The sequence below is a fragment of the Vidua macroura genome, chromosome 5 (genome assembly GCF_024509145.1).
Source record: "Vidua macroura isolate BioBank_ID:100142 chromosome 5, ASM2450914v1, whole genome shotgun sequence".
In the NCBI taxonomy this organism is placed as follows: Eukaryota; Metazoa; Chordata; class Aves; order Passeriformes; family Viduidae; genus Vidua; species Vidua macroura.
This window is the reverse complement of record NC_071575.1, coordinates 45,255,371-45,281,785: the sequence shown is the minus strand read 5'-3', so window position 1 is coordinate 45,281,785 and position 26,415 is coordinate 45,255,371. Positions and strand designations below refer to the sequence as shown.

Here is a 26,415-nt window from a genome sequence, read left to right as displayed (position 1 = left end):
TTCTGCTTTGATGTAAACAAATCTTGTGTCAGAGATTCTTAAATCTAAACCAGACTTCAAAAAATGAGGATTATATGAGACTTCAGCCTATAAGGTAAAGCCCCCACCCCTTGGACTGAGCATTGTTTTTCCCCACCATGTGGAATGGAGATAACCTTCTATTTCTTTGTGGCAAGCTACCAACCAAATCCATTCTGGCAAATCTGACACCCAATGTGATTTGTCCTTTTCGATGCTGTTTATGAGAAGTCAGGACAGTCTTCTGTCAAATTTGATAAGTGAGGGGACACCAGGGAATGCAATTTTATTTGTAACAGCACAGCTGCCAGCAGTTCCAACTTGTTTACATCTAGGCTGTCTCTGTCTTGCTCCATAGCTTTTCTATTTCCATCCAAATAGCCCCCAAGTACATTGTAGATGTGCTGGGCTATGTGAAATCTGAATAACAGAACATACTGGGACTGTTAGAGAGAGGAAAAAATAATTTATTTCTTTAGGTTATTTTCACAACTTGAGGATGTCAGTAATTTTAAAAACTAAACCCTGAACTCTACCAAATCTCCACAGACATTTACAGAATGGGTTCTAAAACTGATCTATAATGTGCTAAAATCCTGCACTGTTTCTTACCTTACATGTTGAAGATAGCAGAGCAGTTAAGAGCTTTGCTTTTATGATAGAAGAATTGTTTTTCTGGTGAAAGTGGCAAGTGTTTGTAAATTAAACCCCCTGCAAGCTTTTAAATACAAGTTTCATTCATTGTGAAAAGAATGTGATAGGACCCTGCAGTGACCTGTGAAGGGGAGGGCTGTTTCATTGCACTCTGTTTCACACTGAATACTTCTGGAACATAGCCTTCAATTAGCCTGTGTTACAAAGACATTAATGTACTTCCTGGAAAATCCATTTGACAGGAGAGCATAACTCTTTGATAGTGTTAGGATAGTTCTGAGGTCTAGGATGCCTTTGTTTGCCTGCAGTATTACTTGCCTTCTGTCTGGGAGCCCCAGAATCCCAGATAATTTTGATCTTTTTGTATTGGCAGACTTAAGAAAGCTGCAGTGATAGGCAGTTCCTCTATACAGGCTCTCCTGCAAGCCGTTTCTTTACAGTAGCTCACCATAAACACTCAGTTGTCATGGAGGAAAAGTGAGAGAAGGGGTTTATATTGGACTAATCTATCTTATGACAGAAGAGTTTTCTAGAAACTGAAAATTCTTGTTTCTTTTTACCATTTGTTTTTTGCATTTATGAGTAAATAGATAGTCTATATGGTTTGTCATTAAAAGTTAGTGAAATCCAGAGATGGCTGTAAATGTCATTACTCTGATTCTGTGAATTGTGGGGTGATCTGACATTTTCACTTTCTCATTATAAGCATATATCCTGTCACTGTGTTTTCAAGAATTGTAATCATGCTCTTAAATTAACTGTTAGATGATTGCCAGGAAAGATTCTCTGCAGTGTAACTGACCTGCCTGGCATGCACTTACATACAGATATATAAGCACTGCACAGATATATAACACTGCATGTGCCTATATAGTCATATATAAAAGTTTGCACACATAGACTTATTATGCACATGCAAGTAAAGAATTAAATATTTAACACCCACCCCAACCCTGAAAGTAAAATACCTACCTTAGTATGAAATTACTTCGCTAAATATACAGCAGAGGTGTCACAGACTCTCTTCATCAAAACAGAGATAGGTAGTCCACAGAAAAAGGATCATAGTTGAAATAGATTGTTTTGATGAATTCTAGCAATGCTGGGATTTACATCTCTTTCTTCTGAATTTCTTCAAATTACTTCTGGTCACCATTAACGATATAACCTCTAAAAAAAAGCCATGCTCAGTGTTGGAAGCATGATTTGGATAATGAGAAACATGATACCTGTTTGAAACACTGTCTGTTTAAACTGTGTATCTCACCTATTGTACACGCCCTGAACATTTGTACATGACACTCACAACTCCTGCACAGTACAAATTCAAAGTGAAATAAACTGTGCTTTAAAATGAAGTCTGAAGAATTGCATTTATTCTTCTGCTGATGTTTGATTTGCTACAAACCCCTCTGTTTTACACCCTCTCATTTGCAATGTATGATTTTATGTAACATGTTAATACCATTATCATATCTTCTGAATTTCAGATTAATTTTTTCTATTTAGTAGCTCCACTGTTAGCCCTCCTAGGACTTCATTAGATTGAACTGTTCCTGTACAAAGAGTTAAGGTTCTGTTTGTATTAGTTTTATTTCATGAGCAGAATTACTTGCCAGTGATGATGAGTGTGTAGCATTATGGAGATTAAATGTTACTCAAAGTAGCAACATAAACGACTGGTGATTTAGCAGCCTGGAAAACGTAAATCCTTCAGGTCAGGTGGAGGAAAAAAACCAAGAAAATGAATGCTATTAGCAAGATGCTGCCAGGTGCTTGGCTCTTTGAAGCCCTGTCTGATAATGATCCCAATGCTTGCATCATTGAGATGCAAGATAAGTGATGAGGCAAGAACTGCAGAGTTGGAATGACTAAACAATTTTATGAGACTGAGACTGATCTTTTCTTAGTTTCCATAGTTTACAGAAACTAACAAGAAGCTGAAAAAATTACCTCATGTACAGAAACTTCATACAGTAACTGTGACAGAAAGTGTGAAAAGCAGACAAAATTCAGCTGGAGGTTGGTCTCACCCATAAAGGTGCAGAATCAAGATGATACTTCAGAATGAATCTTAATTTTAAGGTGTGTGTAATCCATATAGTCCCTTAGCTCTTCTGTTTGATTCCTCAGAAGACTGCCACTAGCTCAGATAGATGAGGGGTTTTTTTCAGTGTAACTAATTTATTAAAATAAGTCAGACTTTAATGTACTTTCTCAGTCAATTCCTCATTGAGCTATTCTGTAAGTACTCTGATCTCGGCCTTTTGTGCTTACTTCATTCAATTACTCATTCTGTCAATTAAACCATTAGCAAGATGAACAGTAAAAGCAGCTTCTCAGCAATTACTACAGGTAAAAAGGAAAAACAAAGACAAAAGTAACTATTCTTCTCTTATTTTACTTTATTATTTTGGTGCTGTTTTTTCTTAAAATGTATGCTAAACACTATGCTTCTCCACTTTGGATCATCAGATATTGGGCTTCTTGTTCCATTCAATAAGCCTTGATTTCTGCTGAAAGGGCTGTGGCACAGAATAACTTGCCTGACACAAGACACTGCTTTACAGGTAGACAAAGACATAATCAAAAAACCTGTAAGATAAACCTTTGTGAATTTTAATATTTCCAAATTCTTAGGTGATCTCACCATGAGGTAAATTGTGTAAAGGTTTGGAGCTCTGCCTGGTGATGGACTGTAAAGGGATAAAACATAAAGGTGGTTTATCTCATGGGGTTGTTTCAGAATCTGCACACGACCACTTACTTAGCCGTGGGCAGTAACTCACTTATTAGTGGTAAGTGCGTTGTTCTGGCTGGCTACGAAGATAACATTTTATTTTCTGGGATTTTTTTTTTTCCCCTTGATATTGCAAGAATATCAACTAGTAAGAATTATAGTCTGGGTTTGGTCCAAAACGTACTAGTAATCCTTCACTGGTACAGAAAAATTGCTGAACCACAGACATGTCCATAGAGTGCATCTCTTGGAATTCTTTTGCCTTAAAACACAATTACGCTACTGTGGGCTTTGTAGATAGATCTTATCAGCCATATTTCAAACATTTTAGGATTAAGATAAAGCATCTCCGAACTGCATTGCTTGTTTCACCATACAAGGAGTTTTTCAGATTGGCAGCATTTTTTCTTTCTGCTGATGGAGTAGGGATCCTTCTCCAGTATGCTGTGGTGATTTTCTTTTCTAAAACCTATGTGTGTCCTGTTGTGTTGGCTCTTAATTTAAAACCTGTTGTTTTCATACTTGTAAACAGCAAAGCTTCCTTTCTCATTCCTGTCTTTTTTTCTTCCCCTCTATTTAGGAGTGTTGTTTGAACTGGAGAGGGAAGAAAGCAGAGTGTTTTGGTTTTACAGGCTAGACTATAGTGATCTTTTCCTCTAGAGATAATGGAGCTAAATAGAGTGAGTAGATTCTAGTTAATGCATAGAAATTAAATAGTTGACTGTATCACGAACTGAAAATATTTAGGATCTTCTGTCTTACCATGTTGCAAAAATATAAACTTTGAACTATGAATAACATAGTTCATTTACACTGGGGAATAGCACTAATAATTTTTTTTTTTTTTTTACTATGTCTCAATGGCAAGATAATATTCTCATTGTAATTGAGGAGTTTAACGTTAACTGATCACACAATGTCCATTTAGGAAAAATACTATTGTGTTTGGATTTCATGCTGCCTCTTCTAGTAGCAGAGTTCATTGCACCCATTACTCTGCGATACTGTGTGGGTGAACAAAGCTCAGTAGCTGTGACAGTTTTGATAGTCTGTCTCAGTCTTTTAAGTGGGTTCAACAATTGCTGTAAAAGGCAGATGGGGATTTTTTGGAAGGATGTAGAGTATTTATAGTATTCTTACAGTGCTTTTCAAATGCTCTGCAATCATTTATTCTTTAATGTGCTGCTACTCTAGTAGATAAGGAAAACAAGTCACAAAAAGTTGTGAGGTGACTATAGCAAAGCAGTTACAATCAAACAGGGAATAGGGACTTAAAAGCAGGAAACTTCTGGAACTCTGATAAAAATCTGTCTTACGAGGCAAGATAGTCCTAAATATTTTTTGGGGTTTTTTTTTGTTTGTTTGTTTGTTTGGGTTTTTTTTGTTTTGTTTTGTTTTGTTTTGTTTTGTTTTGTTTTGTTTTTTGTAAGGTACGATGAATTTGAGACAGTAGGAAAATTTCAATCCTACATGATCCGCATCTCTTTTCAGTCTTTTCTATGTCTACAGAAATTGGCTACTTTGTAAATTTGCATCCCAGTCTTTCAAGAAGGGATAGTCCTTATTCGAATTTCCATGTCTGTCTTTTAACCAAATAATTTATGGCAAAACACTTTAAAGTATTGTCTTTACTGTGAAAATGCACTGAATTTTTGTTCTGGCCACACAGAGAAAAAAAACCAGCAAGTCAAAGATTTAGGCATTTGGCATTGATTTCTGTCACTTGGCAGAAATGTACTCTCTTCATGTTGAGAGGTGCTGTCCCCAGTATGCCCAAAAGAGGAGAAGGCTATCATCTCCTGAGCTCTTCCTGAGCTTCAGTCCCTCTCCTCCCACCATCTGCCTGTCAGCACTGTGCATGAATGTCCAAATATTATTTCTCATAGATGTTGAAAATGCTGAGTTTTGAAGACTGGCAGTTCAGTCCCTACATGCACACAGACAAAAGCCAAAGAGAAAGCTTTGTCTCTGTGTGTGTGTGCACGCACATGCGTGTATATATATCGAAAAAGATTTTAGAGAAGGAAATCGGGTCCTTACAAATTCATTACTGCTGCCAAACCTACTGTTTCTTCTTCTAAAGACCAGTTGTGAGGAAAAAAACTTCACAACATTATAAAGCATCTGTTGCAAAATACTATGTCAAATGTATTTGACTGTGATAGTCCAGGTTCTGTAGTGCTTCACTTGCTGCTCTGCCACTGAAGTTGTTTCATATGTGCTTTTACACAGACTTAGAGATCAGATTTGTGGGCTTTTGCTCTGAGGGATGATTTGCTATCTAATGCTAAGTGTTTTTAAATTTCCCAAAAATACTTTTCAACTCTGTTTTGTTTGCTTGTGACCAGGATGTATTGTGTTTCCTGTAAAAAAAAGAGATGCCATGAGGTTAGTAGTGCAGATGTGCCATGGGCAAAAGGCAGTTATCTGGAATGACTTCCAGTGCAAAGCAGCAGACCTTACCCACCTTCTCCCTCATGCTGAATGAGATATTACTTGAGTATGTACTTGCATCTAGACTGAAAAACATGGAATGGTTGTTGGAGACTTTAATACTAAGTGCCAGGATCTCAGTTGTAGGTATCTACAGCTTCTAAGCAGCCACAGCCATGTGCAGCCATCAGACTACACCCCATATAGTCATTTAGGAAAGAGATAGTCCAAGACTACCAAGTACTAACCTCAGCTGTCAGATCTATTACTGGGCAAAGCTACGGTAGCTCAAGTACTATGTGCAGCCAGGGCTATTGCAGCCCAGCCAGAGGACGTTAGTCACTGATACTTGTCGTCAGTTGGTTCCCTGAGGTGGTTTTGGTAAATCTCTTCTACACACAGGATGAAGCCTTTCAGCTCATCCTCATTTTCTTTGCTCTCTCATGCCCTAAATGGTTAATTTTTTTTATCATTGAGCCAGCACACTAAGAGAATTCAGTTTGTTTGCAGCCTGAAATGTTGGTACAATTTTGCAGTAGTATTTTGAGTCAAATCATCCACGAGAATTTTAAGGTCATTCACATCTGAAGAAATTGTGTTCAGAGCAGTCCTTGGGGCCCCTGTCCACCCTCAGCTTGGGGATACAAGAGGCTGTGCCAGCAGGACAATGAAAGTTAATGATTTCAGCTTGTGCACAGCTCCCTGTTTGCCTTGATTTAAAGATCCCAGTTTTGGTCCTTTATGGTGTATTTAGGTTTCCTTATAGGTCTCCAAGGGACCACAAACTTCTTTATTCTTTAAAAGTGTACCTTGTTGCTGTAATTGAAGCCGTTTTGTTACTGTAATTTCTCCCTAATATTACAGTTCTAGTCAAGTGGTCTTTCCCTCTGGAGGCATCAATTACTATGGGTTTTGAATAGGCCTCCCTCCAGTACACATCCTTTTGCTCCCAATGCCAAAATCAGGTCACTGTAATTCCCTTCCCTAATAAAACATGCTTCTGTGTTTCTTCTTTCAAACCCAGTGTATAACATGTACTGGTGAATAGTTCCACTCTTTACCACTCTATGTAAAACTCTTGCCATATCTATATGTAAAACTCCTGCCATATACCATACAGGTTTCATGAGTTTTTTCTACATTTTCTTTGTTTTTGTGAAGACACTGAATGCCCAAAGTCCAGAGAGAAGCTTCTAGGGTTTGTGCAGGTAGTGAACCTGTGTAGGTTTGAATTCTTGTGAGGAAGCAGGGGAGCAAGCCATAGTAGTGCACTTTGTGAAAGATGTTCAGCTGAAAACTGAAGTCACAAGGCTCGTTGGCTAACCCAGGTGTATGAAGTACAGGTTTTTCTCTAAGTTGTGCTTTTTTGACAACTGGGCCCCACAACTTGCTTGACTCAGTAGTGAGACCTCACTGCTGTGCACCCAATGCCTGTTTGTGGATTAGGCTGTATGACATCTCTGGGAATGGGGGGGAACAGGCTTTGTATCACAGAGAACTCTATATCTGAGAACTGAAGCAAAGGTTAATCTCTCTCCTTTTATTGCATAGCCACAGAAGCAGAAGCTGTCAGGGTCCAAATGTGACCTGAAGACTCCCTTTACATACAAATACCAACTAAAGTTTCCTACTTGAAACCAAGCTAATACTCTGTGTTATTGGGATCATTCTGCTTTATTACAATTATTTGTTCCACAATGTTCAAACCAAGTGCAACTTTGCATTTTTGTGAATGGTTCCCCTATGAAACCCTAAAGATGCTTAACTCAGATTGGTGTATGTAGCAGTTATCACTCTACCATCTGCCCAAAAACTTGCACTTTTCATGAGATGCCACTGCTGAGACATCTGGCACTAAAAATATGTTTTCTGCATCATCTCACAATTGAGGAAGATGCTACGGCTGTTTAGCTCCGCAGGAGATTTCTTGAAGCATCTTTCTATTATTTAACAGCTTCTGCAATGAAGCACCACTACACTGGCCAGGGAAGAAATTATGCCATTAATGGAAGCCTGTACTTCTGCTTTATGGCTTGGATTGCTGTCAGAAGGGAGTGGCAGTTGTGCAATGGATTGATTGATGGTGTCTTAGATGCTATAAATCCGCTGGTGTGATGTGACTAGAAGGACTATGTAATGTACTGTAAGTCAGCTTCTATTACCCAAAAGTCAAAGACCTCCAAAATCAATGTACAACTATATTTCTCAAAGTTTGGCATGTCTTACCAAACAGTTCTTGTATAGCTTGAACCTGCATTGTACTGGGATTTCCTTCTTAATTCACAGAATAATTTCTCCCTTAAAGATCCACCCATAACATTGTGTCTCAAGACTGAGCAGGATGAGTAGGTCATACAGCATGAATATCTCAGCAGCTTGGTGCTCCCTTGTGCTGTGCAGTTCTTTCCACCCTTGGCAAGAGCCACCACAAAAGCCTGTAAATTTTTTTTGTAGGAGGTGGAGCTGTGCCGCATTGGCAGCCAGGAGAAGCTGGGGCTGACTGTCTGTTACAGAACTGATGATGAAGAAGACACGGGAATCTATGTCAGTGAGGTAAGGACATGACATTGGGGAGGAGCATGGGAGATGTTCATGGAGGGCTACACATGCCTGGGAATGAACATGCAAGTGCTCTTAGACAGGAGTACAGAAGTGTTGGCCATCAACCAGCCCATGTCACTCTCAATTCATTTAGATTATCACTTCAAATCATGTTGCCCAAGCACAGTAATAATTACTAGTGGGCATCTTTAGTATAAATGCTTTTAACTGCGACATTAGTTAGTAAAGCAGTCTGAATTTTGAAAGAAATGTGCCCTTATGATGGAGACCAGGCAGAGATTTTGAGAAGAAAAGTGCCTTCTCCACAACCCTGCTTGCATTCTCCCTCTGCCACAGCCTCAGTAATCCTAAGAGTGGTCAATCATTATTTTATTACCTTTGTGTTTGTTACAGTTGTGGTACACATAGACATACCAGAGATGGGTGGAGAGAGTGGCTTTAGAAATTAATATGTTAGAAAACCAAAATATAGAATTCTAAATACTGAGGTGGAATGAATCCTCAGTTTTCATTGGCTCCACTCAGAAAACATGGGACCCAGCACAGATTGTTAGCATTTCACAAGGTCAGTCCACAACACTTCCAAGAACACCATCTCCCTTTGAGTCTTGAGTCATTCAAAGAGGTTTGTTTTTCTCAGTAAAACAGAACTCTTCTGAGTCCAAGGTCACTGCTGATTATTCTTCATGAATTGTCATCCCAATTGGTCATTTTTTTGACATGTTGAAACAAATTTCAACATTAGAGAAAGTTTCTTCACTAAAGGCTGTCCAGGGGTGTGGTCACAGCATCAAGCCTGTCAGAATTAAAGGAGCAGCTAGACAAAGCTTTTAGTCATATGGTTTTGTTTTAGGTAGTCCTGTGAGGAGTAGGTTGTTGGTCTTAATGGGGTCCTTATAGGTTCATTCCAACTTGAGAGATTCTGTGATTCTAAATTCTTAATCAAGCTCATGGATGGAGAGGATCAGAAAAGACAGAATTCTCCTGTGTATCGATGAATAGGATGAATGAAAGATTGCACATAAAGAGGCTGGTAGCAGTGTTAAATAAGCTGAAAAGCACAGTCTTGGAAAAAGAATGAGGAATTAATATAAATTACCTAAGAATATATCTTCCACCAGTTGTATAAGCTGTGCTGTTAAAGTCTGTTTGACCTTGTGAGGGCAAAGGAAGTTCAGGAATCTCTTAGTACATTCCAGGATTATATCTGAAATGTTCTGTTTATGCTACATGATAAAATTTTCTCAGACTTTTGAAAATGAATGTATTGATATTATCTTTTGTCCTTGATTAAGGACTTCAGATTCATTGTTTTTTTCCTATGACAATGCACAAGAAGAAATTAATATCTAACATGTAGAGGATGTAGAGATGTAGAAGATGTATCCCATGAACTAAATGCTCAACTCAAATTTTTGGCTTGAAAAAAGAACTTTTGTCATGATGAGGCAAAATAAATGTTTTAAGATAACCATCAAGGGAAAGGTGATAGATTGAATTGCCCTGCAATAAACAGTAGGTCATTGCTCAGAGATGAGCTGTAGTGTCTTTGATAAACTATCACTGGAGCCCTAAATATATGTTTAGATTAAATTAACTTAAAATTAACTGGTTCAGACTAGGCATGATTTACAGGACCTGTAAGTGTTCTATATAATATGGATCCTTTGGGTTGTTTTTTTTTTTTTTATGTTTCCTTGTGAACAGATTGATTATTAAGATAACAATTTAATAGTAAATGTTTCCATGGAAGAAAAAGAATCGTGCCCAAAGACAGGCCCATTTGTATAGAGGTATCAACTGCTGCAGAAGCTTCTTAGTCCATGGTGAACTTCCAGAGAAAAGGGTGTCTCATTAACTTTTAATGCTCTGACAGCTGAAGGTTAATGTCTGACAGTGGCAAAGGAAAGTATTAGTTTGAAAATCATATGCTCCCAACCCTTTCTGTCTTGAGGCTTTTATCTGAAACAAGCTCATATACGATCATTTAAAGAACTGCTTCGTTTCTGTGACTCTAAAGGAAACTTCATATTGCCTCTGTACTGTTTAAAAATTGTACTTTTTCAACTCTTGCAATTGTGCAGCTGTTAGAATTTCCCATAGAAGTCTTTTCATGTTCATTTACTGGTTGTTATCCTATGCAGGTTGATCCAAACAGCATTGCTGCCAGAGATGGACGGATCCGTGAAGGAGACCGCATTTTGCAAGTATGTGACAAGAGATTTTTCCTTAAACTCTTTCTTCAGACAAACATGCAGTGCCATCTTCTCCATGGACTGTTAATGAGGGAAGATAGTTCTCTTTGTTACTGTGATCGATGAGAAAATCCATGTCTGTCTGTTTTTTAACACAATAGCTGGGAGCTAGAGTGTGTATACTGAAAAATGAGACTGACAAACTCGTTCTGGCTCATGCACTTACATCCCATGTTTTTTTTTTTTCTCCATATTTATTAGAAAATCTCATTTCCACTATGTTCATCTCAGTGTCAAATTCTAAACAGGATCCTGCAGACGTAAATATAAGTGTCAGAGACATGCTGATCATTAACCAATTGCATAAATTTGGGTAAAACTCTTTTATGGTAAGCATAGATAGTAAGAGTTTTCACACAAAAATGTTGTTCAGAGAAGGATGATCTTAAATGTACTTAAGGAGGGGGTTCATTAGGTTTTTGTTAATATTTTCTTTCCTCCCCCAATAATACATTGCTTTTCTGAATTCTTTTCTAATCCACCACCTTGACTTTTTCTTCTCCCTTTGTTTCTGTTGATCCACTCGCTTAAAGAGCTACCCCAAAGATAGGTTTGTGTGTTACAGCATAGGTGGGTGCGGGTGGCTGGCTGCTGCACAGGGCAGTGTTCCTGTACAGTGAGGGAAACGGTGAAAATGGAAGGGGGTTTCCATTTCCAATCAGCAATGGGTAGCGCATTTTCACCACTGTGCGAAATCATGAAACAGCTACCAAAAATCACTTGACTGGAATTTTTTTGCTGTATTGTAGCATTTTAAATCCAGTTCCAAGTTGATTTGCCTTGTATTTTTGCCTTTTTTCACTGAAGCCCCAGAAGAAACTCCTGGTGATGAGAGGTTGGTTTTCTGTAACATGTTCCATAATTGCCCTTCATTAATTTAAGCAGATGAGCTTTCAGGTTTTCACAGGATCAGTCTCTTCCTTCCTTCCAATCTTTTCATTTCTGCAGGAAATATCTTTGCTGAAACCTGTATTTCTTATCCTGGTACAGCTTAAATCAGCTTTGGGAGTCTAGCAAAACAACAGTGCCTATTAGCTGGCTTACCAAAGCGGTCCATTTTCTAGAGAAGAAATGATAAATTAGATTTTAATGTCAGGGCTCACTTGAGGCCTGCTGGTTTTTTCTCTGTGTGGCTGGGATTGTGAAAACATTCCCAGGATGATGTTCTCCACCAGAAAGCACAGATGCCATGTGAGGGCAGTGACATCCTCAGCAGGACTTGGGGTGACAGGACCATTCCATGGGCTGCATGTAGGAGTGGAAAAGTTAGGGCCCTGCCTTCCATGTTTTTATGTGACATACCTACTGAAGAAATAGTAGCATTTTTAACTTCCAAAAATCAGAAAAATACCCCTTTTTTATTCAGCCAAGTAGAAACAACTTTCCATTCCTACTCTATGTGTGTCAAAATAAGGAAAGAGAGAGTAGATCCATTTTCCACTCCTTTCCTTGTTTTGTAAAATTTCTGGGTGGACAGCCAACAGCATTTCAGGCAAATGTTCTCCAGTACATAATGAAATTCAATTCATTTCAATTTTGAGTAAAGACTCCAGGGGTGAGAGAAAACATAGATAATTCTGCCATCCTCTTGTGGACTGGAGCATTACTTTAATGTCAGTGCTGATATATTGCTATGAATTTTATCATTAAAGTTAATACCCGGAGAGTTATGTGGGGTTTACTTTCATATCTGAAAACACATTGACCCTCTATCTCCTCTTATTGATGAGATAGCTCAGAGAAATAGAAGGTGACGGTGCCATTATGGGTGGATTACACTGAGGCTGGGAGAGATACAGATCCTTGGGCATTTTCTGTGGGTGGCAGGCGGCATTGGTTAAGGCTATGGGGGGAATGCTGTCATGAGTATTCCTCACAAAATGACAGGAGGTTTCATCTGGTTTTTGAGGCCGTAACTGCCCCCTTATCATTCTCAGAAACCACCAGCTTTCAGTCTAAGCATCTGAAAACTGCCTGAGTACTTTAAATGAAATGTTACAATGTCAAGGGAAAGTTTTAAGAGGGCAGTCTTTGTGGTAGTTGCCTAAACTTCTGCTGTTTTTAACCTGCAGGCTAAGCACAGTCCATGGGGCAGGCTGAAGTCTACTCTTTCCCCATGATAGTGCAGCTGGGATGGGGTGACCACCTTCAGGTAGTGTGGGGACAGCCCAGCTGCCTCCTCCAGGGTCCATGGCAAGCAGTTACTCAGCTGATAGGAGTTGCTAGAGCAGCCACCATGTCTGGGGATATTTTGTACAGGCTGCAAATCTACTCCTGAGCCTCTCTGTGGCTGCATCTCTGCTTTTCAGCTTAGGGCAGCTCTGTGTTACCTGAGCTCCCAAGACCACAGCTATCCCACCATGTAAACATTGAAGAGTCTCAGACATTTCACTCACTGCCAGTTAGGTGATCGGGGATTTTCTTTAATCTGAATTAAAGCTATGTTTTTGAATCATGGCTTTCAGGCCAAACATAGGTACAAAAATGTAACTTTCTCTTTGATTTTCAACTACAAGATGAAATGGACTTGAAATGGAAATTAAATTATAACTGCTACTTTGAAATGGAACCATTAGAAGATTTTTTTCCACCAAAAATATTCAGGTATTTCTACCATCCAGTTTTGTTTTCACTCTTTTTGAAACAGACTGAATTTTGGAGGTTTTGTTGCCACAATGAGAATAATCCACTTCTTGTTCTGTGAATTGAACAAAACTGAATTCTTATGGGAAATATGATTTCTATTTGATTCCTTCATAAATGGTTTTTGGACAATGAAAATTGTATTTGTTACCATATAGTCATGGATGTCATTGTTTTATTTGGGTTACAGAATAGGAGAAAGGTAGCAAGAAAAGACGAGTTTCATTGAAGAACCACTTTTATTTTGATTATCCCCTTGTAAGGGGGATACATATGTTTTGTGTGGTACTGGCTACTAAGCTGTCCGCACAAATATGAAATGATTAAATGGAGCAGCAACAAGCAGTGGCCCAAAAGTATTGCCTGGTGAGAGATAATACTGTAGCTCTCTAATTGGCTCTCTACCAGCATTCAGTGTGACTGATTTCAGCTGTAGCATTACCAGTCTTCTTCCACCAGCACTATTATCTCAGAGTGACACTTCCATTACTCTGAACGGAGAAAGATGAACGTCACCTGTCAGGGGCTGGTTAATTGTGTTGCTAGATGTATGTTACCAGGGCGCAGGTTGGACATTTATGAACATAACTGCTTCCTCTGATGTCCACCATCCTTCAACAATCAATACAGCTCTTACAGTAAGCGCATAATTGAGTGAAGGCACTTACCACTGAGGGGCTGAAGATGAGGCCGTTGCGCAATTTTCATTGTCCATGCATTCAGCACAAATGAGCTGATATCTGCCCTTTATTGTGTGTTGCTTTGTGGAAATAGAAACTAATGTGCCACTTTCATTTGTTTCCTAGATAAATGGCCAAGATGTCCAGAATAGGGAAGAGGCAGTGGCATTGCTCTCCAGCGAAGAATGCAGGAAAATTGTGTTGCTGGTCGTGAGGCCAGAGATGCAGGTTAGACTAAACAGATGCACTGAGTCAGAACCTGGGTTATATCATGCGTTCACTGTCACTGTAAGCAATGAACTGCCAAGAAATAGGAATGCCAAAGTTACTGACAAAAGGAGCAAACAGTTAATTGCGGAGCTTTGCTTTTTCTTTATACAACAAAGAATATGATATTACTAGGGCATGTTTTGCCCAAACTAAACAAGTTTTTTTCCAACAGAGTGAGCAGATATATAAATAAAGCTGGCAGCATCAATATGATATTAGTAAAATATGAAGTAGAACTTGAAAACTATGCATTACTCATTAGAGGATTCTGCTTTGTTCAAGGGATAAATTTCCCATACTTAACGTTTATCAGTTTTATCTTTTATATGAAGCTTATAATTTATATGAACTTACACAAAGTGGTAACTTGTCATTTCTGAGGGATTGTTTTATGCTATGTGGTAATAACCAGGCATGTAAACTATTAATGTATGTATAAATTATGGGACTTTCTCTACAGTCTCATTCAGCAAATGGAAATGTAATTGTTTTAACAACACCCTGGTCACAAAAACGTGCCTGCATTTTGAGAGGTGCATTTAAAAAAGCTTTTAGAAACATTTTTATGATTTTAAAAATAAAATTGTGCCAGTACCAAGAATCTTGCTGTGCCAAGAATTTTTAATATCATTGCAGGGGACAGATGTTAGGTTGATTATCAGATAAAGAAGACGTAGAGTGGTAGAAGACTGCTGTTTTTACATCCCTTTATATTCTATTTGTAGGCCTTTGCAAAGCAAAAGGACATTATACTGTCATTGTTCTATCTGCAACAATTCAGAGTTGGTTAAGATGCCATTTGTCTCTCATGCTATTATTCTGATATTTTCAGTCTCACTAGCTGCATATTCTGTATAAATTAAATTAAGTGTCATTCAGTGCCACTTGAATCTCTGCTTAAATACTGTAGTTATAAAAGTCACAATGTCAGTGTTCATATCCTTAATGTTTTTCATGAAGCTAAACAATTCTTATAAAACCAGTGACAAAGTACAGCAAAAATAGGTGTGCCTCACTTTATACTGCAAAATTGTAGTCCTCAGTTGCTGAAATTTTGAAAGAGATTTTTCAATAATATTCCAACTGTTTTTCATTAGTATTCTGTTTTTCTCTAGGGAACAGAAACTCACCCACTTATAAAAAATATATGCCCCAAGAAAGTTCAGTCTCTGTATTTGTTTAGATGGGGCAACATGAAATAAGGAGTCAATATGATAAGATTAGTATGAGATAAGGAGTTACTTATGTGTACCAATGTAGCTTCCCACATGAATACGCCTTACAAAAAATGTGTGGTTTGGCTTAGGTTTGGGCCTTTGGTGCTGGATTTTTTTGTTTAGTTTATGTGTTTTAAGAACATACTCATACAAAACTGACGAAAAAGCCAGAGTAGGTCAGAGATCAGGCTGTCAACTGATTTCTGCTGGTTGAGTTGTTTTGACTTGGTAAAAAACATCAGGATTAAGCAGGCTTTCATTTCTAGATAGAAAATGGTAATGGCAGTACTGCAGCCTTGAAGGGTGACTTCTAAGCACATTCCCTCAGTAAAAGGGAAGAAAACACCTCTGACCACATACTTGTGCAGTGAATAATGAAGTTTTGAAACAGAGCACCAGAGGACCACCGCACACACACGCTTTCTCACATGTGAATATGTACACAGCGTATGTAGTGCACGTGTATGCTAAGGCGCATAGTTTTCTTCTCAAAGCTGTAACATAACATAAGCATTCTCATTAGTTATATACTGGGTCTGCCACAATCAAATCAGCAGATTTGCCCAAGTGAGATTCATCTTTCATCCTCCAAATTTGTTAATCTCTGAAATTTTCTCACGTGAGGTGAATTAGACTATGTCCTTTACAGCAGAAGGATATGCTCATGCTTTCCTTGGGGGGAAAAAGTAAACAAAGCAAGTAAACAAAACTACCACATGTTTCACATAACTGTTTGAAAGTCCCATTGAGGACACACATAAAAATTATATGTCCTCAAGGAAAAAAGTCTCCTCCTAATCCCAAACCATAGGTGGCTGGCTTTACCTGGGGAAATGATGAAAAGCTTGTTTATAAGAGGAAAGAATTTGTTGACAGAGTTTGTTAAGGAAACTGTGATGTTCTGCCAGTATTTCATTAGAAGTACTACACAGCATCAGTCACTCCTTGTGTAGCTTTGAACTACTACTACTACTACTACTACTACTACTACTACTACTACTACTACTGGTTTAGTGTAACTTTTCTGACTGACATCTGTGACCAGACATATCCTGGCTTTGAGGCAGTGGTAATTCTGCTCTAGGTGTTGGCCAGTGCTACATCTCTCTTGCTGTCCTGGGAATTACAAGAATACTTGGTATTCTTGTAATTGTCTTATGCTGAGGCTTTTCCTTTCAGCATATTTTTGTCACCATCATCCTGTGGTTCCTTCATCAATGACAAAACAATTAAGTGTTTCCTTCTGCTACAATCCTGTCATTATAGCCAAGAGTGCCACTGACCAATGTTTTTCTTTTTGATGCAGTGTGCTATCTGGTAAGGGATTGCAGGAGCATAATGAACAAAATGGAAAGAACAGCGTTTTAGGCCAGGGTGCCTGCTTTATCAGTTTCAAAAGATGTGAAGGGTGTGAAATGGGTTCAAGAAGAGATACGTACTTGACAGAAAACATAGCATCCTCTCCTGTCCTTTTGCAACACTCTGTTCACCAAATGTTAATGTACTATTTTACACTTGGGGAGAAAAAACCAAGCAAACAGATAAACCTTGCTTCCAGACACACCGGGAGAACTAAAATTGCCTCCCTTCAAGTCACCTCATCTTTCTATCACCCTGTTCTGTTTATTTGTTTACCTGGAAGATCAACGGGAAGATAGTGACAGAAATGCAGCATAAGGTTTCCATTGAGGTGGTGGCAGCAGGGCTGGAATGGAGGTTGTTAGAGACAAGAGCCCAGTTGCCTCCTGGCCCTATTAGCAACACTGCCATTCTTGCCGTGCAGGGTCTCTCAGTAGTAATGAACATGACAGCTTCAGGATTACGCGCTGTGCCTTTCATACCTTTTGAAAGGAAATAATGTCTGTGCTGTGCAGTCTCCTTCATTATGAGAGAAAATCAGTCATACTGTTTTACGAAAGGATAAAAGACATGAATCCCATCTTTTTATCCTTTTTCTTTTCTTTTTTTTTTTTTTTTTTTTTTTTTTTTGAGACATGAACTTGAACTCCTACTGCCTGGCTTTCTGAAGAGAATCATTAGAATAAAAAGAACTAGTCAAGCATTGCCATTTGGGTTTACTCTATTTTAGCATGTGTCCTTACTAACATAAAATAACATACTAATGTATTCTTTGCAGCTGGAGGAAGGGTGGCTGGATGATGAAAGGAATGAATTCTTAGAGGAGATAAACTTGGAAATGTTGGAAGAGCAGCATAATGAAGCGATGCAGTACACAGCCAATGAAGTGGAGCAGGTACGACCACTACTAAACACATAATTTGAAATATTTCTAGGTATATTTTTTTATTAATAGAGAATGAAACAGTGTGCTCTAAAATGGAGTCAAAGGCTTTGATAGAGTTCTCTCTACAAATGCTGTGATCTCTGGCACACAGTATGTAAGGAAAAAGAGAACAACACATGCTTAGGCCCAGTACATCAAGTTAACAAACAATTTAATATGGTGTGATAAGTGCAGAATTCTTCTTTTCTCTGAACTGTCAGAATAATATTGCTTTCCTTCATTACTTCTGAAGTGTTTGGGATTTATGATGTAAAACTTCATGTCAGTTTTTGTTAAACTGGTGTTAATAACAACAAGGTCATAGGTTCAATCCCCATATGGGGGATTTAACTTTAGAGCTGGACTTGATGATCCTTTTGGGATGCTTTCCAACTCAGAATTTTCTGTGAATCTGTGAATATCAGTGAAGCACCTAGAGCTCTTAGCTGAGCTAGGTGCCCTTCTTGCGGTATGCATGCAATGTATGAGCTAGCCTTGCACCAGAGCTTGCAAAACAAGATGGAAGACGTGTTTAAATAAACAACAGGTGTTTTGTTAATGTGAGTGTATTTCTCTTACACTGACAGCACACAGCTCAGCATTTGTTTTGTTAATAGAGACAAATAAGCTATTGTTAGCATAGTCTCAGCTTGCTGCTATCCTGACTTTTACCTGCCCATATGTTCTGTAGGCTGTGTGACTGTGGCAAACATACCCTACAGTTTCATCAAGTATGTACATCAGATGTCCCTTGTTGTGAAAGGTGTAAGTACCCGCTCCTGGATCAGATGATCTGCCAGTATGCACACTTGTGTGGAACCAAAGAAATAAAATTCAACTTCTCCTGGCTTCTGGATTTATGCAGCTGGGAAGAAACTGGTTTTCCACCCAAAGAACTTTGTGACTTACAATTTTTTCCCCATTCTGAATTGCTCAGAAAGAGAGCCCATGGCATTTTTCTTTGAAGTGAAGAGAGGGAGAAAGACTATGAGAGCCTTCTCTTTTCTGGAAACCAGGGGGCTTCTTTGACTTCAAATGCCTCAATGATTGGTCCACATTGGGGGGCCTGAATGTGCATTTAGTCTATTTCTTCCTGACCTCCCCTTCAGCCTTGACACTGGGTCAGTGAGTAGGTGATAGTTTATAGTAAAGCTCTTCCCTGTATATCAATGAAATATTCATTGGGACAGAGACACTGACAGAATAATTAAGTCAATTCTCTGAAAAATGACAACTCAGATTACAAATATTTTTTCTTATAAGCATTTAGGTATTTACACAAAGTGGAATAACTCCAGGGCTGGGGGAAAGGGAGCCTTGCAACGGGATTTTTACCAGCCTTTTAGTTGTGACTCTTCTTTCAAGGCAGTGAGCCAAGCCTCAGTTTCCCAGGTTAAATGTGCTAGCTGCTGCACTGCTAGCTACTTTCAGCTGATATATGGCATCTTGATTATTGTTCTATCCAAAATTTTATCTTAGATACCAAATATTTCCTGTCAGAAAAACCACTTGCTCTTTGCAAAACAATTTCATTTGCATGGTGACATTTTTACACAAACCTCCAGTTCTGCTAGGAATTCTTGAACAAGCCTATCTATCAACTCACTAGGCACTCACACTACATGTTGGGACCTCTGAAATCACTTTACCATTGTGACCTTCCACTGCAAAGTTCTTGTCAAGCTTTGGCTTTTTCACTGAATTTGGGTTGTGGATAGTGTTAATGAGTAAGCAGTGATATTCTGTGATGTGCTTTCACAGAACCCATTGAATTTGTTTATTCCCTTTTGGAATCTTTTGCCAAGCATATTTTTTTTCCATATTGAGATTTTATATTACTGTAAAGAACAGTATACTGAAAAAAAATGATGGTAACTTGTGATCTGTCAGTACCTGACATTGCATTGCTTTAAGTAATTCTAGGACAGCCAGACATTTCTTTGCCCTTCTGATGAGTAATCGAATCAACCGAATGCAGCTTGGTGTGTAATGGGACGTCAGTAATTTGTGACAGCTGCTGTCTCTCTAGACTCTATGTAGTGACTCGTCAAGTCAGAAAACTGGTTCTTTACTCCTTGTTAGGCTGGGAAATCTAGCAGTTTCCTGGGGGGAATCACACCATCCATTGGAGCTATGAAACCACTCTCATTGCAGCTGCCATTGGCCAGTCTGAGTATCTTTAAGCTCCGCAGTTGGCCATGGAGACCAGCCTTGATTTTTGTGGACAAAAACTTAGTGCTCTGGCTTCATAATCATAATTCATCATGTCATCATGAATCTTGAAAGCTGCAGGAATGAATACACTTTCTATCAGAATATCCTTCCAAATACAAGTCTGTTTTACAGAATGCCATTTTAATATTTAATGTGAGCTGTCACAAAAAAAATTTGGTACGGTTTGTAATAGAAGAGTCAAGTAGATAGTCATGCCTTTTCTGTATGTTTTTGACCTACTCTGTAGAATTCAGTCAAGAATTGTATCTTGTCTGTATGGAATAGTCCAAAAAGCCTCAAGGAAAGATGTAATTCTCCATTTTTTATAACTCATTGTGTTCCTTTCCCTTTACAACATCATGGTTCATTGTGCAGCAGAGATAATTTTCAGAAGACTGCCATACATTTACCATGCAGAAATTCTTATTGGTATCGTGTAATTATCAGAACCTATTAAGAAGAAGAAGAAAGAATTGGACAAAAGGAATTATTCTAGTTCATTCAAAGCTGAAATAGAGAGAAAATATCTGGGGAGAAATCCTTTTTTTTTAAGAAGCCTGTTTTAAAAGACCAGCATTGTTGGCAGAAGAGCTTTTTCCTTTTTAGTGAACCACTGAAATAAATTCCAAATTTCCCTCATGGTTTGAGTACCTCATGGTTAGCCTGCCACCGGAGATTCCTCTCCCTGTGACATGTCTCCCTCTCACTGTCAATGACTGACCAGAGAGCCCAGCTGTGCTTGTTAGAGCCTTCGGCTGAATCATACTGCATTCAGACTTTAGTAGCAGTCTGAGTCCCAATATACATTATAAATTGTAAAAGAATAGAACAGTGCCTGAATTCCTGCAAGATTAGCCATTTTATAGGCAGGGATTCTTGCTGGAGCTAAAATGCAGAATCTTTTGAGGTTCATTTATTGTTTGATTGTATGCACCACTGGGTTTACCTTCTCATTATCTGAGTTTTCACTGCAAAGATGAGGCCTAAGGAGCCCTTTGGTATTTCAAACAGAAGTAATTGTAGAAGAGATTGACAATGTATGTTTGAAAGCAAACACTTTGTTTGAAATAGATAATAAATAACACCAAAAAAAGCAACACACTGAAAATTGTGGATTCTCTCTTGTTTTTCAAAAGAGACATAATGTGGAATTAGGCTTGTTATCTTTCAAAATAAAATAAAAATTATCTCATGCTGTAAAAGACTGCTCAGTCTGCACACGTTTAGGAGCTCTGGCAAGCATGAAATACCCAGGACAAAAATGCCAGGGGCTAACTTACTTGAGTGACAATGGATTTTTTAAATAAAACATATCTCAAAAACATGCAGTGCAATAAATATCAGTATTTTTTTCAATTTTCTTAATTGAGTTAGCTGTAAGTATCCACATACTGGGGAAAAAAATAATGTGATATGGATGTCTGCTTTAGTTTGAGAAGAATCTGATTGTATAGGCACTTGTTTTTTCTGAGGGAACCCAAAGTCACTATCTGACATTCAGATGCCTATACTATATACACTTATATTTCATCAGATCAATCCCATTCATCTGGTTTCTACTTGACTTAAAAGGCTTTGCTTTGTTTACATCTTTTGTGTGTGCATGCTAAATCCAGAGCGTGTAACTTAAGTAGATGCCAGAGTATTACATTCAGTCAGTATAAATCAAGTTGAAGTTGAAGAAGCGAAACTTAAATTATTGATAAAAGTGGTGTGGAAAACAAGAGCTACCAGTTCTGAAAGTGCTGATTCCATGGACCTCAACTGTAAAGTTTCTTCCCAACACCTATACAAATAGCTTCATTAGGTGGTTTTTTTTTCAGAAGTGCTCAAATATATGCTTTGGGTGCTGTAGTACTGTGCAGAAGACATCAGAGGAAGTATTATGAAGCTCTGCTCCTGTAAGCTGTGTAGCTGTGCTAAAACATAAACCACCCTCTTTGGAGTTTTGGTCATATGGATGCAAATTGTGTTATATCACTCCCGAATAGCAGATCCTGACCATCCTTGTTTGGTCATGTGAATGGAGCCTGCCTTTGGAATAGGCACCCAGATTCCTGATTGCTTTGCAGTGCTGCCCTCCTGTTGTCTGGAGGAGCTCTTCTCCCTCCCGTCGGTAGTTAAATATTTTCCAGAGCAGTGAGAAATATGGATTGCACATTGCAGTGGCGGGGGTGAAATGTAAGCTGCCCAGGTTGGAGTCACTTCTCTGCTGAAAGGTTAGGGGGCAGAGGAGGTCAAGACAAGCTGCAGCAGCTCCAAAGCAGGTGAGAGAAGGGAACAGAATAGCATATGTAGCAGCACTCACCTGGAGGAGGTGTACTAGAATGATACTAAATTAAACCTAAATTTCCTAAGGCATCTTTTCAGAAATTTTTAACTGGTTTGCCACAGACACGGAATTCTCCTGGTGGTGTGTTTCTTTCAATATTTGCTTTATTCCACTCTTACACTGAATTGGGGGTAGAGGTTATTTTTGTTTTTCTGACACTAAGCCATTTTTTGGTAACAGTTGAAGAAATGAAACCAGATGGAGGGCATGTGATCATAAGCACATGAAGAGAGGAGAAGGGGTGACATAGGAGACACATTTTCATCCTGTTTTACTGTTTATCAAAGTAGATTAAAAGGGAATTATGACAGTGGCCTCTTTGTTTCCTTTCACTGAGTGCACTATACCTTTTTTCTCTACTGTTTATTACAGTCATTACACAGAATTATGCAATTATACTTCCTAAAACAGACATGATGTTTGGTTGGTACTGTGTGTAGTTAGGTACTTGGTCATATAAATTGCACTCTGCATGATTCTTTGTTTATCTGGTTTGAAAAATAAAGTGTCTGTCTCTTTGGAGAGGTGTTATCTCACTATGGAATATCTCACTCTCATTCTATGGAATATAAATAGGTTGAGAGTATAAATAAGTGAGGTACAATGAGTGGAGTGCTAATCAGCAATCAAAACATTATACCCATGGCAAAGCATTCAGTGTTGTTCTGCACTTAATAATGAAAGACTGTTTTTATTTTTAAGGAACATAAACCCTAAAAATGGAAACAAATTAGTTTTCAAAAAGAGTTTCTAGGGATGAAATGGACTGAGGTCTTTCTGAGCAAAATCCTAGAATCCAAAATGAACACTTTTTCAGAAAAAGGCTACAGAACACAAGAAGTGTAGGAGAAGGCCATGGAGGGTGTAATGGAGTAAACAAAATTTCACTGTTTAAAAAAAGAAACAGTAGTCTTTTTGCACCCTGTTAAGTTGTACTAGTCATTGCTTCATTGGCTGCTTGCTCTGTTTGAAGTGATACCAGTTCTGAAGCTTTCTCTCAAGTTTGAGAAGATTTCAGCTCCACCAGTTTCTGGCCATAATCCAGAATCAAAACCAGCTCACCATCTGGTGATCATTATCTTTAAGCATTGCAAAGAGATGGCTTAGATAGAGAGGGAAATATTTCTTTCCGGACTTTAGAAGCTTTGTCACTAGTACTGTAATTCACTTACATTGCTTAGTATGGAAACCACAGCATGACTCTCAGAAATGTTTAAAAGCTATGAGCAGTAGGACTGCTGTTTAGTGATCTGTTTTAATTGAGATTAAATCAGATCACAGCTGTTTAAGCAAAACAGAACTGGAAAAGAATTCTCCTATAATATGATCTGCATTTGATAATCCTTTTGGTTTACTCATTTTTTTTAGCCAAAGAAACATGAAGAGGAAGATGGCACTACAGACACTGCAACCTCATCGTCCAACAATCATGAGAAGGACAGTGGGGTGGGGCCTACAGATGAAAGTCTCCGAAATGATGAGAGCTCAGAGCAAGAAAATGCAACCGAGGAGCAGAACAGTGCTACCCTGCAGAGCAAACGGGATCTGGGCCACAGCCAGGACACGTTAGGCAGTGTTGAGCTCCAGTGCAGTGAAAGCTTGGTGTCTGGGGAATACATTGAATCTGATTTCATAGGAAACCCAGAGGAGGAATGTGAAAGGTTTCGGCAGCTCTTGGAATTGAAGTGCAAGATTCGAAACCATGGGGAGTATGATCTTTATTACTCAAGCAGCATGATAGAATGCAACAGAAGAGAGCAAGATGGAGTGGAGCATGAGCTGCAGCTACTCAATGAGGAACTGAGGAACATTGAACTTGAATGCCAGAATATTATGCAAGCTCACAGGCTTCAAAAGGTGAGAGATCAGTATGGAGACATTTGGGCTTTACATGATGAAAGTTTCAGGAATTATAACACCAGCACAGACATACAAAGAGGCAAACTGGATGACATCTTGGAGCACCCTGAGAAGTCTGACAAGGACAGTTCCAGTGCCTACAACACTGCTGAAAGCTGCAGGAGCACTCCACTGACTGTGGAGCGATCCCCTGATAACTCTCTCCACAGGATGATCAGCATAACCAACAGGAAAAACCTGAGGACCACAATTGTTGCTAATCAGTCATCCTCAGGACAAAGCAACAGGGAGACAGCCTCAGCCAAAACCAAACCTACTGAGCAAAACAGTGCTGCTGAGAATGCAGTGCTGGCATCAGAAAGCAGCAAATTCACAGACCAGGAAAGGCAAAGCAGTGAGCACATTCCCTATTTGTCTCCATATCACAGTTCTTCTTACAGGTACGGGAACATCCCTGCTCATGCAAAGCATTATCAAAGCTACATGCAACTGATCCAGCAAAAGTCTGCTGTGGAGTATGCCCAGAGCCAGCTCAGCCTGGTGAGCATGTGCAAAGACTCGCAGAAGTGTGCGGAGCCCAAGATGGAATGGAAAGTGAAAATAAGGAGTGATGGAACGAGGTACATCACAAAGAGACCAGTTCGAGACAGAATCCTGAAGGAACGTGCCTTAAAAATTAAAGAGGAGCGCAGTGGGATGACGACAGATGATGATACGATGAGTGAGATGAAGATGGGTCGCTATTGGAGCAAAGAAGAGCGGAAGCAGCATTTGGTGCGTGCTAAGGAGCAGAGGAGGCGGCGGGAGTTCATGATGAGGAGCAGGCTGGAGTGTCTTAAGGAAAGTCCACAGAGTGGCAGTGAGGGCAAAAAAGAAATCAACATTATTGAACTGAGTCACAAAAAGATGATGAAAAAGAGAAACAAGAAAATCTTGGACAACTGGATGACAATACAAGAACTGATGACACACGGTGCTAAATCCCCAGATGGCACAAGAGTGCACAATGCCTTTTTATCAGTTACTACTGTATGAACACAACTTCTAACAGAGAGTATACTACCAGTTTAGGTAGAGTACAATTGCCTCGTTCAATGTGGCATTTTTATATATTTTGTGACTGTTTATAGTTTGATCTTTTTGTAAGCAATATTACCTGGTATTTTAAATTTGTTTTTCATATAACAATACCTTCTTTATCTGGCAGTCTTTCTTTATCCTGCAATATATTCATATTATTCATTTGTAAAAAAAAAAAATAGAAAAGTGAAGCAAAAAATTTCTTAACCTTACACATATCCTGTAACTTAAGATCTGGATTTATTTCTAATTTTGCTTTTTCTACTTTAGTAACAATACAATACCAAACCAAAATGCTTTATACTGTATCTTTGGCTTAACAAGTTTTAAAATTTTACATCCTACATTGAATCTGTTCATAAAACATATTCCACATCCCATCATATAGATAAGAATGACATTTTTCCAACTGCATATTTTACAGTACATTTAATCTGTAAATTGTAATTGTATTTGTCCAAGTAAAGTGTAGGTGAGCAATTCTCCTGTGTTATGTAGTGGCATTCGTCTTGTAGCTGCACAGTATGTGATAATTGTGAAGATGAAAGAGAAATAAATTATTGCTTATCTTTAAGAAAAAAAAAAAAAGTCAAGCATTGTTTTATTTAGATTGAGAATTTAAGTGTAAGCCATTTCACTGTGCATGATATTTACAGCATATAGAGATTTCAAGAACAAAGGACACAATTCCATAGGATATTTCTTATGAATTAGCTTTTAATTTTGCAGAACACATAGAATGAATGGGTCTTTCTAGCTTTTCCTTACCTGCTATTATTAGTTAATTAAATGATTCATTGATGTATTTCTTTGTTGTAAGATGATAGGTAACTGCCATGAGTCCTCTCCCTGGCTGAGCTTGCTATTTCTTCTACACATACAAAACATGAACACAGCACATGCCTAACTTTGAGCCAAATCTCATGCAAGAAAAACCAGCAGTGACATTTTCATAGGACTGGAGTTAAGGAAAAACAGAGAATGAAAAGCAACTAATTGAGTTAAGTGTGTAAAATTATTGTTGAGGAGCATCCAAGTCATTTAAAAGAGCCTCAGTGGGAGCTGGCTGGAGCTCAGGAGAATTGATAACTTGCTGTCTGGGTGCTTGGTGGGATTCCCTGACTCTCCATGCAGCAGAATCACCTCTGCTGCCACTGGGGCATCTTGTGAGCT

General features: G+C 38.7%; 1 protein-coding gene across 4 annotated transcripts in view; it reads left to right on the top strand.

Annotated features, from left to right (window-relative positions):
* Positions 1-25,799, top strand: part of PDZRN4 (PDZ domain containing ring finger 4) — a 234,952-nt gene extending 209,153 nt beyond the window's left edge. For 2 of the 4 annotated variants that reach the window (XM_053977712.1, XM_053977715.1), the window contains 5 exons: positions 8,300-8,398; positions 10,552-10,614; positions 14,112-14,213; positions 17,610-17,726; positions 23,671-25,799. In XM_053977712.1, coding sequence (XP_053833687.1) covers positions 8,300-8,398; positions 10,552-10,614; positions 14,112-14,213; positions 17,610-17,726; positions 23,671-25,197 — 1,908 coding nt within the window. In that variant the 3' untranslated portion in view covers positions 25,198-25,799. The remainder of the gene's footprint in view (positions 1-8,299; positions 8,399-10,551; positions 10,615-14,111; positions 14,214-17,609; positions 17,727-23,670) is intronic. The other 2 variants (XM_053977713.1, XM_053977714.1) reach the window with 2 other exon arrangements.
* Positions 25,800-26,415: the final 616 nt, after the last annotated feature.